The following is a 14,939-nucleotide window of genomic DNA, read 5'->3' as shown; positions in this document are numbered from 1 at the left end:
ATGCACTATAATGGAGCACCATAGAGATGCACTATAATGGCACACCATAGACATGCACTACAATGGCACACCATAGACATGCACTATAATGGCACACCATAGAGATGCACTATAATGGCGCACCATAGAGATGCACTATAATGGCGCACCATAGACATGCACTATAATGGCACACCATAGAGATGCACTATAATGGCGCACCATAGAGATGCACTATAATGGCACACCATAGACATGCACTATAATGGCACACCATAGACATGCACTATAATGGCGCACCATAGAGATGCACTATAATGGCGCACCATAGAGATGCACTATAATGGCGCACTATAATGGCACACCATAGACATGCACTATAATGGCGCACCATAGAGATGCACTATAATGGCACACCATAGACATGCACTACAATGGCACACCATAGAGATGCACTATAATGGCACACCATAGACATGCACTATAATGGCGCACCATAGAGATGCACTATAATGGCACACCATAGACATGCACTACAATGGCACACCATAGAGATGCACTATAATGGCGCACCATAGAGATGCACTATAATGGCGCACCATAGAGATGCACTATAATGGCACACCATAGAGATGCACTATAATGGCACACCATAGAGATGCACTATAATGGCGCACCATAGAGATGCACTATAATGGCACACCATAGAGATGCACTATAATGGCACACCATAGAGATGCACTATAATGGCGCACCATAGAGATGCACTATAATGGCGCACCATAGAGATGCACTATAATGGCGCACCATAGAGATGCACTATAATGGCGCACTATAATGGCGCACCATAGAGATGCACTATAATGGCGCACCATAGAGATGCACTATAATGGCACACCATAGACATGCACTATAATGGCGCACCATAGAGATGCACTATAATGGCACACCATAGACATGCACTATAATGGCGCACCATAGAGATGCACTATAATGGCGCACCATAGAGATGCACTATAATGGCACACCATAGACATGCACTATAATGGCGCACCATAGAGATGCACTATAATGGCGCACCATAGACATGCACTATAATGGCGCACCATAGACATGCACTATAATGGCGCACCATAGAGATGCACTATAATGGCGCACCATAGACATGCACTATAATGGCGCACCATAGAGATGCACTATAATGGCGCACCATAGAGATGCACTATAATGGCGCACCATAGACATGCACTATAATGGCGCACCATAGAGATGCACTATAATGGCGCACCATAGACATGCACTATAATGGCGCACCATAGACATGCACTATAATGGCACACCATAGACATGCACTATAATGGCGCACCATAGACATGCACTATTATGACACTACCCCATGATCAGATTCACTTGCAGCTTGCAGTACTTAGTACACAAACAGACCTTCTACAACAGACATACAGCATTTATCCAGCACAGGAGATGTCAGAGGGAACACACCGCACAGAACAGGACGGGGTCACAAAGATACAACACAGCTTGGGGGGTCACTATAATATAACGTACCATCAGGTTCCTCCCTAGATGAGCCTGCAGAATACCGCTCTTCCCGCATCCCTTGGAGCCAATGACATTACAGCGGAAGACGCTGCGCTGCGTCTGCCTCTTGTGTAGGTCGATCTTCTTGTCTCTGGTCACTGGAATTTCAGATAAGGAACACTATGAACATGTGAAGGATGAGGATGACCTGAGATAGAGGGATGCTGCACTTTTGGTTACCTGTGATCGCAGTGGCCTGGGACTCTTGCTCGGTTAGTATGGAGTAACCCAAATATCCCAAATACTCCAGACACCTCTGGACATCCAGGTAAGTCGTCAGTCTGCAGGATGAGAAGGACGAAGAAGGTGAGGAACAAGTCATGCTGATCCAGAAGTTTTAAAGAGTCACTGAGCCAGAACAAGCATGCTGATCAAGAGTTCTAATTAAAAAGGCACTGCATGTCTGTCTTAGGTCAGTATTAGAATTACAAGCACAGCCAGGAAACCAGCATTTTCTGAGGTAGGTCAGCAATGGCCACCTTCCTATGGTTCTTAGAACAGGCATCCTTTAAACTTCTACTTGGACTGGGGTGTACCATGAAAAAAAAAACCCGTCAGAATGGGAATCTGCAATAAGACTTTTGTACTTATTGAGAATCAATTTCTACATAAACAGTTGGGTTATACCGCCACCTGGGAAACCGGCAAATAGAAAAGTCGTGAGCCCGCCCTCCTCTACCCAGAATCCCTCCATTTTGTGAACTGGCAATACACAGGACCAATAAAAAACACAGAGGAGTGGGGACCTGTGTCCCTCAATGAACTCCAAGACAAAAAAATTTACAGTAAATAAATAATAAAAAAAAAAAAAATCGTATTTTCTCCATCCATTGAAAATTCAGAAACAGCCGGGATGTCTGGAGAAGTTCTGCTGGGAGGGGAGCTGAAAGAATATTCGGGAACAGCCCAGGTCTAGGAGCAGAACGAACGACCAAGAACCAAGTCAGATAAGAAGAACCCTCTGTAAGAGAGAGCATCTGCCACAACCAACGGGAAACCCAGAGTATCAGTCCGGTGTTCAGATCAGGACAGAGAAGGTACAGCCAAGGGAAAACATCCATGACCCACGGGGTTAACCTGCTGTTCAGATCAGGACAGAGAAGGTACAGCCAAGGGAAAACGTCCATGACCCACGGGGTTAACCTGCTGTTCAGATCAGGACAGAAATGATCAAAGGGATTTCTTCTTGAAGGAAACAGACCTCAACTGGTGGGAGGCTGGAAAGATAACCAACAACCCACCACCAACAGGAGGAAACTAGACCAACAACAAACTGGTCAGAGGAAAACAAATTCACTGGGTGAAGTTCCAGGAAGAAAGAACGGTCCTCAGAGGGGAAGCATGGAGAATTAAAACAAGTCCAATAAAGAACACTGATCATCAGAGGGGTACCCAAATCTAATACTCCCAACCAGAGGCGTAGCTTGAAGCTTGTGGTCCCGATGAAAAAGTTGACCCCCCGCCACTTCCACCGTGTGTGCAGATACACCCACCGCATGCCAAGATACTCAAAGAGGCTTAAGAGTTATGGGTCCCCAGAGTTCCCCCTTACATCAGAGGACAGGGTTCACCCCTGGAGAATCAGAGGACAGGGATCACCCCTGGAGGATCAGAGGACAGGGATCACTCCTGGAGGATCAGAGGACAGGGATCACCCCTGGAGGATCAGAGGACAGGGATCACCCCTGGAGGATCAGAGGACAGGGATCACCCCTGGAGGATCAGAGGACAGGGATCACCCCTGGAGGATCAGAGGACAGGGATCACCCCTGGAGGATCAGAGGACAGGGATCACCCCTGGAGGATCAGAGGACAGGGATCACCCCTGGAGGATCAGAGGACAGGGATCACCCCTGGAGGATCAGAGGACAGGGGATCACCCCTGGAGGATCAGAGGACAGGGATCACCCCTGGAGGATCAGAGGACAGGGATCACCCCTGGAGGATCAGAGGACAGGGATCACCCCTGGAGGATCAGAGGACAGGGATCACCCCTGGAGGATCAGAGGACAGGGATCACCCCTGGAGGATCAGAGGACAGGGATCACCCCTGGAGGATCAGAGGACAGGGATCACCCCTGGAGAATCGGAGGACAGGGATCACCGATGGAGAATCGGAGGACAGGGATCACCGCTGGAGAATCGGAGGACAGGGATCACCGATGGAGAATCGGAGGACAGGGATCACCGCTGGAGAATCGGAGGACAGGGATCACCCCTGGAGGATCGGAGGACAGGGATCACCCCTGGAGGATCAGAGGACAGGGATCACCCCTGGAGGATCAGAGGACAGGGGATCACCCCTGGAGAATCAGAGGACAGGGATCACCCCTGGAGAATCAGAGGACAGGGATCACCGCTGGAGAATCGGAGGACAGGGATCACCGATGGAGAATCGGAGGACAGGGATCACCGATGGAGAATCGGAGGACAGGGATCACCGCTGGAGAATCAGAGGACAGGGATCACCCCTGGAGGATCAGAGGACAGGGATCACCCCTGGAGGATCAGAGGACAGGGATCACCCCTGGAGGATCAGAGGACAGGGATCACCCCTGGAGAATCAGAGGACAGGGATCACCCCTGGAGAATCAGAGGACAGGGATCACCCCTGGAGAATCAGAGGACAGGGATCACCCCTGGAGAATCAGAGGACAGGGATCACTGCAGGAGGATCAGAGGACAGGGATCACCATTGGTGAATCAGAGGACAGGGATCACCCCTGGAGGATCAGAGGACAGGGATCACCCCTGGAGGATCAGAGGACAGGGATCACCCCTGGAGGATCAGAGGACAGGGATCACCCTGGAGAATCAGAGGACAGGGATCACTGCAGGAGGATCAGAGGACAGGGATCACCATTGGAGATCAGAGGACAGGGATCACCGCTGGCAGGTCACTTGGCAGAGCTCCTTTCCCATCCCAGCACTGTATACCAGGCCCCCCCCCCCCCCCCCCCCCCCCCCCCACACACACACACACACACACACACACACTACATAGGGCTGAAATCACATTGCACACAGTCTGTCAGCCACAATCTTCACAGGGTATATCTGGCTTTTATGTTGCCATTGTGACCTGTGAAATTCTCTGGTCGGAACGGCAGTGTAGTTGCAGTAGGCAGATACACCCTGTCAGATCATGGCTGATTGGCTGTGTGTTAAGGAATGTGATTTCAGCTCTGCAGAGGAGCAGTATACAGTGCTGTAATGGGAAAGGAGCTCAGCAGCCGGACATAGCATCCAGGATGGAGGGGGTGGTCAGGGGGCTTTGGGGGTGGGGGGCTTCAGAAATGTGCTCCAATCATGGAAGCTGGGGCTTCAGACACGTGCTCCAACAATGGAAACTGGGGCATCAGACACGTGCTCCAACAATGGAAACTGGAGCTTCAGACACGTGCTCCAACAATGGAAACTGGAGCTTCAGACACGTGCTCCAACAATGGAAACTGGAGCTTCAGACACGTGCTCCAACAATGGAAACTGGAGCTTCAGACACGTGCTCCAACAATGGAAACTGGGGCTTCAGACACGTGCTCCAACAATGGAAACTGGGCTTCAGACACGTGCTCCAACAATGGAAACTGGGGCTTCAGACACGTTCTCCAACAATGGAAAATGGGGCTTCAGACATGTGCTCCAACAATGGAAACTGGGGCTTCAGACACGTTCTCCAACAATGGAAACTGGGGCTTCAGACATGTGCTCAAACAAATGGAAACTGGGCTTCAGATAATTGCTGCAACAATGGAAACTGGAGCTTCAGACGTGCTCCAACAATGGAAACTGGAGCTTCAGACACGTGCTCCAACAATGGAAACTGGGGCTTCAGACACGTGCTCCAACAATGGAAACTGGGCTTCAGACACGTGCTCCAACAATGGAAACTGGGGCTTCAGACACGTTCTCCAACAATGGAAAATGGGGCTTCAGACATGTGCTCCAACAATGGAAACTGGGGCTTCAGACATGTGCTCAAACAAATGGAAACTGGGGCTTCAGATAATTGCTGCAACAATGGAAACTGGAGCTTCAGACGTGCTCCAACAATGGAAACTGGAGCTTCAGACACGTGCTCCAACAATGGAAACTGTGGCTCACTCCGACAATGCAAGGTTCCTCTTTTAGGCATTCAATCTACCCACAGAACAGAGAGCCGCCTCATTTAATTCAAACTGAGAACTCAGGAGGAAATTTACCTGAATATTTGTAAAATCCCAAAAATTGAGAAATGTATGACCGATGACAAGGATCATTAGGAAAAGTAACGAAAAAGAAAAGTCCACCCATTCATAAAATTCCTTTTAAAGGGAAACAGTTACTCTTTTTCTGTGCTGATCTGATATTGAAAGTACCTGATGCTTTACAAGCTCACTCCTGATGGGAGCTTCCTGCCATTTCTTTATCAAAAAACAAAACAAAAACATTGAAATTTAAAGGGAAGCAGTTCCGAGACCTTCACAGGTATGGTCCCAGTTTCCTCAGGATGTTTCCAGTCTCATCAAGGATTAACTTAGCAGGAGCAACGGGAAGGTCTTGGCAGCTCATTGAACGGCTGAAAACCAACCTCACCTGAGGCACACTGACAGCACTCAGAATAAGAGATAATAAAAGTCTGGGTATGAATTCAGGACACAGGGTGGTCAGAGAAGGACTCTACCAGAGAAGGCACTGGGAGCACATAGAGCCCCTGCAAGACGACTGCTGTAGCAGTTAGTTACAGTCTGGAGTGAACATGAAGGTCCCTGTGGACATGAAGAGGCTTTGGCTCCACCAGACAGAGCTGCAGAAGATGATAACGACCCTAAAATAGTAGGGGTCTCAGATTCTAGACTGCAGACGTTGGTTCCTTGTGGGAACACTAGACACCCCAGAACCAATGGGAGAGTATAGACAGAGAAAACCAATCACGTCAGCTGTCATGTAGAGATCGGCTCAAGCAGTGACGTAACAAAGAATCTCGATTGAAGTCAATGGAGAGGAAAATTAATATCAGAGTGACGCACATAATAATGACTGGAGTCATGCGGGGAATGTACCACAAGAATAAGTCTAGTAACTACAGGATAACCTTTGTTCAGTGCAGCAGCAGAAATGGTATCCAACCTCCCAGGACACCAACAGAAAACTGAGGCATGCTGGGCAGAGGGGGGGAGTTCTAGGAGAGCTGGAATATAACATTTCTGATTGTCCGTGTCCCAAACTCCTGTAACACTCCAACCTCTCAGAGATGTCCGTGTGTCCTGATATCACACTCCTACCTCTCAGAGATGACCGTGTGTCCTGATATCACACTCCTACCTCTCAGAGATGTCCGTGTGTCCTGATATCACACTCCTACCTCTCAGAGATGACCGTGTGTCCTGATATCACACTCCTACTCTCAGAGATGTCCGGTGTGTCCTGATATCACACTCCTACCTCTCAGAGATGTCCATGTGTCCTGATATCACACTCCTACCTCTCAGAGATGTCCGTGTGTCCTGATATCACACTCCAACCTCTCAGAGATGTCCGTGTGTCCTGATATCACACTCCTACCTCTCAGAGATGTCCGTGTGTCCTGATATCACACTCCTACCTCTCAGAGATGACAGTGTGTCCTGATATCACACTCCTACCTCTCAGAGATGACCGTGTGTCCTGATATCACACTTCTACCTCTCAGAGATGTCCGTGTGTCCTGATATCACACTTCTACCTCTCAGAGATGTCCGTGTGTCCTGATATCACACTCCTACCTCTCAGAGATGTCCGTGTGTCCTGATATCACACTCCTACCTCTCAGAGATGTCCGTGTGTCCTGATATCACACTTCTACCTCTCAGAGATGTCCGTGTGTCCTGATATCACACTTCTACCTCTCAGAGATGTCCGTGTGTCCTGATATCACACTCCTACCTCTCAGAGATGTCCGTGTGTCCTGATATCACACTCCTACCTCTCAGAGATGTCCGTGTGTCCTGATATCACACTCCAACCTCTCAGAGATGACCGGTGTGTCCTGATATCACACTCCAACCTCTCAGAGATGACCGTGTGTCCTGATATCACACTCCTACCTCTCAGAGATGTCCGTGTGTCCTGATATCACACTCCTACCTCTCAGAGCTGTCCGTGTGACCTGATATCACACTCCTACCTCTCAGAGATGTCCGTGTGTCCCTGATATCACACTCCTACCTCTCAGAGATGTCCGTGTGTCCTGATATCACACTCCTACCTCTCAGAGATGTCCGTGTGTCCTGATATCACACTCCTACCTCTCAGAGATGTCCGTGTGTCCTGATATCACACTCCAACCTCTCAGAGATGTCCGTGTGTCCTGATATCACACTCCTACCTCTCAGAGATGACCGTGTATCCTGATATCACACTCCTACCTCTCAGAGATGTCTGTGTGTCCTGATATCACACTCCTACCTCTCAGAGATGACAGTGTGTCCTGATATCACACTCCTACCTCTCAGAGATGACCGTGTGTCCTGATATCACACTCCTACCTCTCAGAGATGTCTGTGTGTCCTGATATCACACTCCTACCTCTCAGAGATGACCATGTGTCCTGATATCACACTCCTACCTCTCAGAGATGACCGTTGTGTCCTGACATCACACTCCTACCTCTCAGAGATGACCATGTGTCCTGATATCACACTCCTACCTCTCAGAGATGACCATGTGTCCTGATATCACACTCCTACCTCTCAGAGCTGTCCGTGTGTCCTGATATCACACTCCTACCTCTCAGAGATGTCCGTGTGTCCTGATATCACACTCCTACCTCTCAGAGATGTCCGTGTGTCCTGATAATCACACTCCTACCTCTCAGAGATGTCTGTGTGTCCTGATATCACACTCCTACCTCTCAGAGATGTCCGTGTGTCCTGATATCACACTCCTACCTCTCAGAGATGACCGTGTGTAATGATATCACACTCCTACCTCTCAGAGATGTCCGTGTGTCCTGATATCACACTCCTACCTCTCAGAGATGACCGTGTGTAATGATATCACACTCCTACCTCTCAGAGATGTCCGTGTGTCCTGATATCACACTCCTACCTCTCAGAGATGTGCGTGTGTCCTGATATCACACTCCTACCTCTCAGAGATGTGCGTGTGTCCTGATATCACACTCCTACCTCTCAGAGATGTCCGTGTGTCCTGATATCACACTCCTACCTCTCAGAGATGTCCGTGTGTCCTGATATCACACTCCTACCTCTCAGAGATGTGCGTGTGTCCTGATATCACACTCCTACCTCTCAGAGATGTGCGTGTGTCCTGATATCACACTCCTACCTCTCAGAGATGTCCGTGTGTCCTGATATCACACTCCTACCTCTCAGAGATGTCCGTTGTGTCCTGATATCACACTCCTACCTCTCAGAGATGACGTGTGTCCTGATATCACACTCCTACCTCTCAGAGATGTCCGTGTGTCCTGATATCACACTCCAACCTCTCAGAGATGTCCGTGTGTCCTGATATCACACTCCAACCTCTCAGAGATGTCCGTGTGTCCTGATATCACACTCCTACCTCTCAGAGATGACCGTGTGTCCTGATATCACACTCCAACCTCTCAGAGATGACCGTGTGGTCCTGATATCACACTCCTACCTCTCAGAGATGACCGTGTGTCCTGATATCACACTCCAACCTCTCAGAGATGTCCGTGTGTCCTGATATCACACTCCTACCTCTCAGAGATGTCCGTGTGTCCTGATATCACACTCCTACCTCTCAGAGATGTCCGTGTGTCCTGATATCACACTCCTACCTTTCAGAGATGTCCGTGTGTCCTGATATCACACTCCTACCTCTCAGAGATGTCTGTGTGTCCTGATATCACACTTCTACCTCTCAGAGATGTCCGTGTGTCCTGATATCACACTTCTACCTCTCAGAGATGACCGTGTGTCCTGATATCACACTTCTACCTCTCAGAGATGTCTGTGTGTCCTGATATCACACTCCTACCTCTCAGAGATGTCCGTGTGTCCTGATATCACACTCCAACCTCTCAGAGATGACCGTGTGTCCTGATATCACACTCCTACCTCTCAGAGATGACCGTGTGTCCTGATATCACACTCCTACCTCTCAGAGATGTCTGTGTGTCCTGATAGGACAAACGGCATCTCTGAGAGGTACGGATGGGTTGGAGATTCAGATCAGTGACAGTGGAGTATGGTGACTGGTCCCCTTCATGAACCCTCAGACATGACATTTTACACTCACGTCCACTGGGAGAGGAAGCCCTGGTAAGTGATGCAGCCCTTGTCATTGGTGCAGACGGTGTTATTCACATCGGGGCCCCACGGCATGTAAGGGAAGACTTTAAATAAATCTTTCAGCTCCTCGGGAGATAAGGCGCAGTCTCTGTCCTGTACGGGGAGATCAGACAGACATATATATAGGGTTATATGCAACTTGCTGTCCACCACCCCACCCGGTGTTAAAAAAAAAAAAAAAAAAAAAAAAAAGCCCTGGTTTAAAGATGGATGCTGCTTGGCCTGAGGAAGGAGCACGCGTGCTCCGCAAAATGCATCACCACCCCTTCAATACGTAACGAGTGACGTCACGCCCTCTCCTCCTCCTTTGCACCCAGGAGTCTTGAGAACGAAGAACTGAGAACACCCTTCCCCCATCTGCGTACAACGGAATTATGGGATCCCCGATAACCTCAGCAGTGGTCCTCAATGAGCTTCTTCACAATGTCTTTCCTGTAAGTTACCTTAACCACTTGCCTACCGGGCACCTTTACCCCCCTTCCTGCCCAGACCAATGTTCAGCTTTCAGCGCTGTCACACTTTGAATGACAATTGAGCGGTCATACAACACTGTACCCAAACTACATTTTAGCATTTTTTTTCACAAAAAATAGGATTTTTTAAAACAGCTTACCTGTAAAATCCTTTTCTTTCGATGGACATCACGGGACACAGAGCTACAGTAATTACTAATGGGTTATATAGGTATCACTAGGTGATTGGACACTGGTCACACCCTAACCAGGAAGTTCAACCCCCTATATAATCCCTCCTCCTTGCAGGGATACCTCAGTTTTGTAGCCAAGCAATATAGTGTATTAGTAGAGGGGCGGGACCTCTGTGTCCCGTGATGTCCGTCGAAAGAAAAGGATTTTACAGGTAAGCTGTTTTAAAAAATCCTATTTTCTGTCTCGAACATCACGGGACACAGAGCCACAGTAATTACTGATGGGATGTCCCAGAGGCAATGCTATCTGAGGGGGGGGGGGGGGGGGGGACACGACCAAGTAGGGTTGTAATCAGACTGAGGACCCTGTACCGCTGCCTGCAGCACACTACGCCCAAAGGCGATATCCTCATGCCTTCTCACATCCACCTGATAGAATCTGGTGAATGTATGGACTGAAGACCAGGTTGCGGCCTTGCAGATTTCAGCCATAGAGGCCCGGTCATGCACTGCCCAAGAAGCACCAATAGCCCTTGTGGAATGTGCCCTGATCTGAAATGGAGGAATCTTCTGTTTCAAACCGTAAGCTTGAATGATCATTTGTCGAATCCATTTAGAAATGGTCGCTTTTGATGCTGCCTGTCCTCTATTGGGACCCTCTGGCAGCACAAACAAACATCCGTCTTGCGGATCTGAGTAGTTGCCCCTAGATAGGCCTTAACTGCTCTTACTACATCCAACGAATGTAGAGATCTCTCTTCCGGAGAACAGGGATCTGGAAAAAAGGAAGGCAGAACAATGTCTTGGTTTAGATGAAAATCTGAAACCACTTTCAGTAAAAAACTAGGATGAGGGCGCAATACCACTCTATCCTTGTGTAAAATCAAATAAGGCTCCTTACAGGAAAGAGCTGCTAATTCTGATACTCTTCTAGCAGAAGAGATGGCCACCAGAAAAATTAACTTCCTTGTCAACAAGACCAAAGGAATCTGACTTATTGGTTCAAAAGGCTGTTTCTGTAAAACAGACAGAACCAAATTTAAGTCCCAGGGGTTTAGGGGCGCCCTAACCGGAGGATTAAGACGCATCACCCCCTGCATAAAGCTTCGGACTAAAGAATGTGAAGCAAGTGGCCGCTGAAATAATACTGATAAAGCAGAGACCTGGCCCTTGATGGTACTCAAGGCCAGCTTCATCTCTAATCCCATCTGTAGAAAAATCAAGGATTCTACCTATGACATATTTCCTGGATGCCAACCTCTGGATTCACACCAGGTTATATAAGCTTTCCAGACTCTATGATAAATCATCCTGGAAGCTGGCTTCCTTGCATTAATCAAGGTAGATATGACAGGACCTGAGAGCCCACGACTCTTCAGAACGTGGGTCTCAATAGCCAAACCGTCAAATTTAGAGTTTATAAGGCAGGATGGAACACTGGACCTTGAGATAACAGGTCTGGGCGTACCGGTAATGTCCACGGGGAACCTACCGTCATCCTTACTATTTCTGCATACCAAGTCCTTCTGGGCCAAGCTGGGGCCAGCAGAAGTACCGACTTCCTTTCCTGCCTGATCCTGTGAAGGAGTCGTGGTAGTAGCAGAATAGGCGGGAATGCATAAATCAGTGAGAACCGATGCCACGGAGTCACCAACGCATTCGTCCCGCATGCAAGAGGATCCCTCGTCCTTGCCACAAATCTGTCTATCTTTTTGTTGAATCTGGATGCAAAGAGATCTACATCTGGAACCCCCCATCTTTGGCATATGGCCCAAAAGACGTCGGGATTCAGAGACCATTCCCTGGAAGTAACTGCTGGCGACTTAGATAGTCCGCCTGCCAATTCTCTATTCCCGGGATAAAAACTGCCGATATGCATGGCACCTGCATCTCTGCCCAGACTAAGATCTGTTTCACCTCTCTTTGAGCAGCTCGGCTCCGGGTGCCTCCCTGATGATTGACATAAGCCACTGCTGTGGCATTGTCGGACTGGATCCTGACCGGGCAACCCTGTAGCCTGATAGTCCAGGCTTTTAGGGCTAGATGTATCGCCCGGATCTCCAGAATGTTGATGGGTAAGGTCCTTTCGGTTTTGGACCATAGCCCACGGATCACAGACTGTTCCAGAACTGCTCCCCAACCTGACAGACAGAGAAGGGAGAATTGTGGTCTGAAGAAACCGCTCTGCCACCTCCATCCCTAAATACAGCAAAAAGAAGGGAGGACGGCCTTGGGACTTTGAGTGAGGTGGGAGAGATTCGGAACACTTCCACAATCAGTGCAAAAAATGTTTTATTGATCACAGAGTGCTAAATACATAAATGGGATCAGCAATAAGTGTGCGTTACCCGGCATAGTGGCCTAGTTTAAAGTATAAGTAAAAAACAAATACAATTCATTACACTTGATTTATACATCCATAAGAGGTATTATACATAGTGAATCGCTAGAAAGCTAAAAATACACATACATCATCTGAATTAGTAAAATACATAATACACATGCATGGATAGCAGCAGTATGTGACCATATGATGACCAACTTCAAGTACCCAACAAAATGGGCGTGCATGCGGCATTGATAGTGCCCTACGTGTTTCGCGAGTCTCCTCTCGCTCATCAGGGGCTGATGCGTAATTTGTATGTCACTTGACTGGATAAGGTCACCAAAAACCGGGTCTCAAGATGGCGGCAATCAGCAATGCCGGTACGGGGGCTGAGGGGAGTGTGCAACCAACAACCACTGCAGGATAGACCAGGAAGCACGGCAAGGACTGCAGGAGCTAATGTGGTAAGTGGTCTGGAGGTGTCCATAAGCATATCTTACAGAAGCCGCGCCAGGCTCAGGAGTCAGTCAGGCCTGCTTTATCTCCCACACACCATGCACGCCGGTCTATCACAGTCCACTCCTCCACTCACAGAAACTTCTGATGAGCAGGAAAAATGGGCACATGCAGATATGCATCTCTGATGTCTATTGATGCCAGAAATTCTCCTCCCTGCAGGGTAGAGACTACTGTCCCGGACTGATTCCATACGGAAGGATTGAATCCTTAGGAATCGGTTCAGATCCCTTAAATCCAGAATGGGGTCTGACATCCCCATTTGGCTTTTGGACTGTAAAAAGGTTGGAATAAAAGCCCAATCCTTGATCCTTCGCGGGAACTACCACAATGACCTCTTGCGACAAAAGTCGCTCTAACGCTAGAAGGAGCGACTGTTTCTTCTCTGGATCTCTGGGAACACTTGAACTGAGGAAACGGGGAGAAGGGAAATTCCTGAAACTCCAGCTTGTACCCCAAGGTTACCGTGGAGAGTACCCATCTGTCCTGGAAGTCCTCCTGCCAGAACCCTGAGAACTGTCGCAGTCTTCCCCCCACTCGAGCGAGCGGGGGGCGCCCCCTCATGCAGAGGTCTTAGTGTTTAGCCTAGTAGGCTTCTTCCCCCAGGACTTCTTTTGTCCCTGGGGTTGACTCTTGTCTCTGGACCCAGATGGAGGCGGCCATCGAGACTGCCTGGAGGCTGAAGCAGCCGGCGCTGGGGAAAGAGTACGTTTGAAAGAGGTACGCTTACTCTTCTTCTTGACAGGTTAGAGAGTACTTTTCCCACAAGAGATTTTCTTGATATAGTTATCCAAGTCTTCTCCAAACAACCTTTCACCACGAAATGGTAGCCCCGCCAGGAACTTCTTACATGGTGCTTCGGCTGACCAATTTTTCAACCACAGGATTCTACGTATATGCACCAACCCCAGTGAAAGGCGAGAGGTTTGCATGATAGAATCTCTGATGGCGTCAAGCACAAAGCATAAGGCCGCAGGAAGGTTAGCAAACCCCTGGGCCTGCTGTTCAGGTAATACTTTGATGACCTGCTTAACATGGTCTCTTAAGTATTGACAGACTCCAATCGCTGCTACTGCAGGTTGGGCCACTGATCCTGCTAAGGAGAAAACATCCTTCAATAGGGATTCCATCCTTTTATCTACAGGTTATGTAGGAATGTAGGCTTCTTTTCTCCAGTATAAAGTGAAGAAGGGAGGGGTGTCTGGTCACAGTCCCTAAATAAGGAAAGGGATGGTTGGCACTCAGGACGACATCTAAAAAATAGTATTCCTGATTTTCTTTATCAGCTATGACTGACTAACGCTCCGAAACGCGTAGGGTGTGTCTTACAGCATTGTACATGTCTTTTCATTACAGGAATACTGTTATGTGGGGAAGTTGTAGCGCCTACACGCCAGTTTCTCCTTGGGCACGGTACCTACCTGGTCGTGCTTGTCAAAGATGCTCTGCAAGAAGAGGTAAGCGTGATGGTTCAGCTCCGTCGTACAATCCACAGGAACCTTTAACCTGGAACACCAGAGGACAAAGATGACTGTAGTGAAGAACGATCATCATACACTGTCCTCATATC

At 48.6% G+C, this 14,939-nt stretch overlaps 1 protein-coding gene across 3 annotated transcripts in view; it reads right to left on the bottom strand.

The window, feature by feature from the left end:
• RHOT1 (ras homolog family member T1) overlaps nucleotides 1-14,875 on the bottom strand; it is a gene marked incomplete at its 5' end in the record, with an annotated part of 43,566 nt that extends 28,691 nt beyond the window's left edge. For all 3 annotated transcript variants that reach the window (XM_073607083.1, XM_073607085.1, XM_073607086.1), the window contains 4 exon segments: nucleotides 1,546-1,676; nucleotides 1,759-1,859; nucleotides 9,829-9,974; nucleotides 14,791-14,875. In XM_073607083.1, the coding sequence (XP_073463184.1) occupies nucleotides 1,546-1,676; nucleotides 1,759-1,859; nucleotides 9,829-9,974; nucleotides 14,791-14,875 (463 nt within the window).
• Between the last annotated feature and the right edge of the window lie 64 nt (nucleotides 14,876-14,939).

The sequence above is a fragment of the Aquarana catesbeiana genome, linkage group LG12, assembly GCF_042186555.1.
Source record: "Aquarana catesbeiana isolate 2022-GZ linkage group LG12, ASM4218655v1, whole genome shotgun sequence".
NCBI classification, from domain to species: domain Eukaryota; kingdom Metazoa; phylum Chordata; class Amphibia; order Anura; family Ranidae; genus Aquarana; species Aquarana catesbeiana.
The sequence above is the reverse complement of the archived record's forward strand: the minus strand, read 5'-3'. Positions and strand labels throughout refer to the sequence as shown.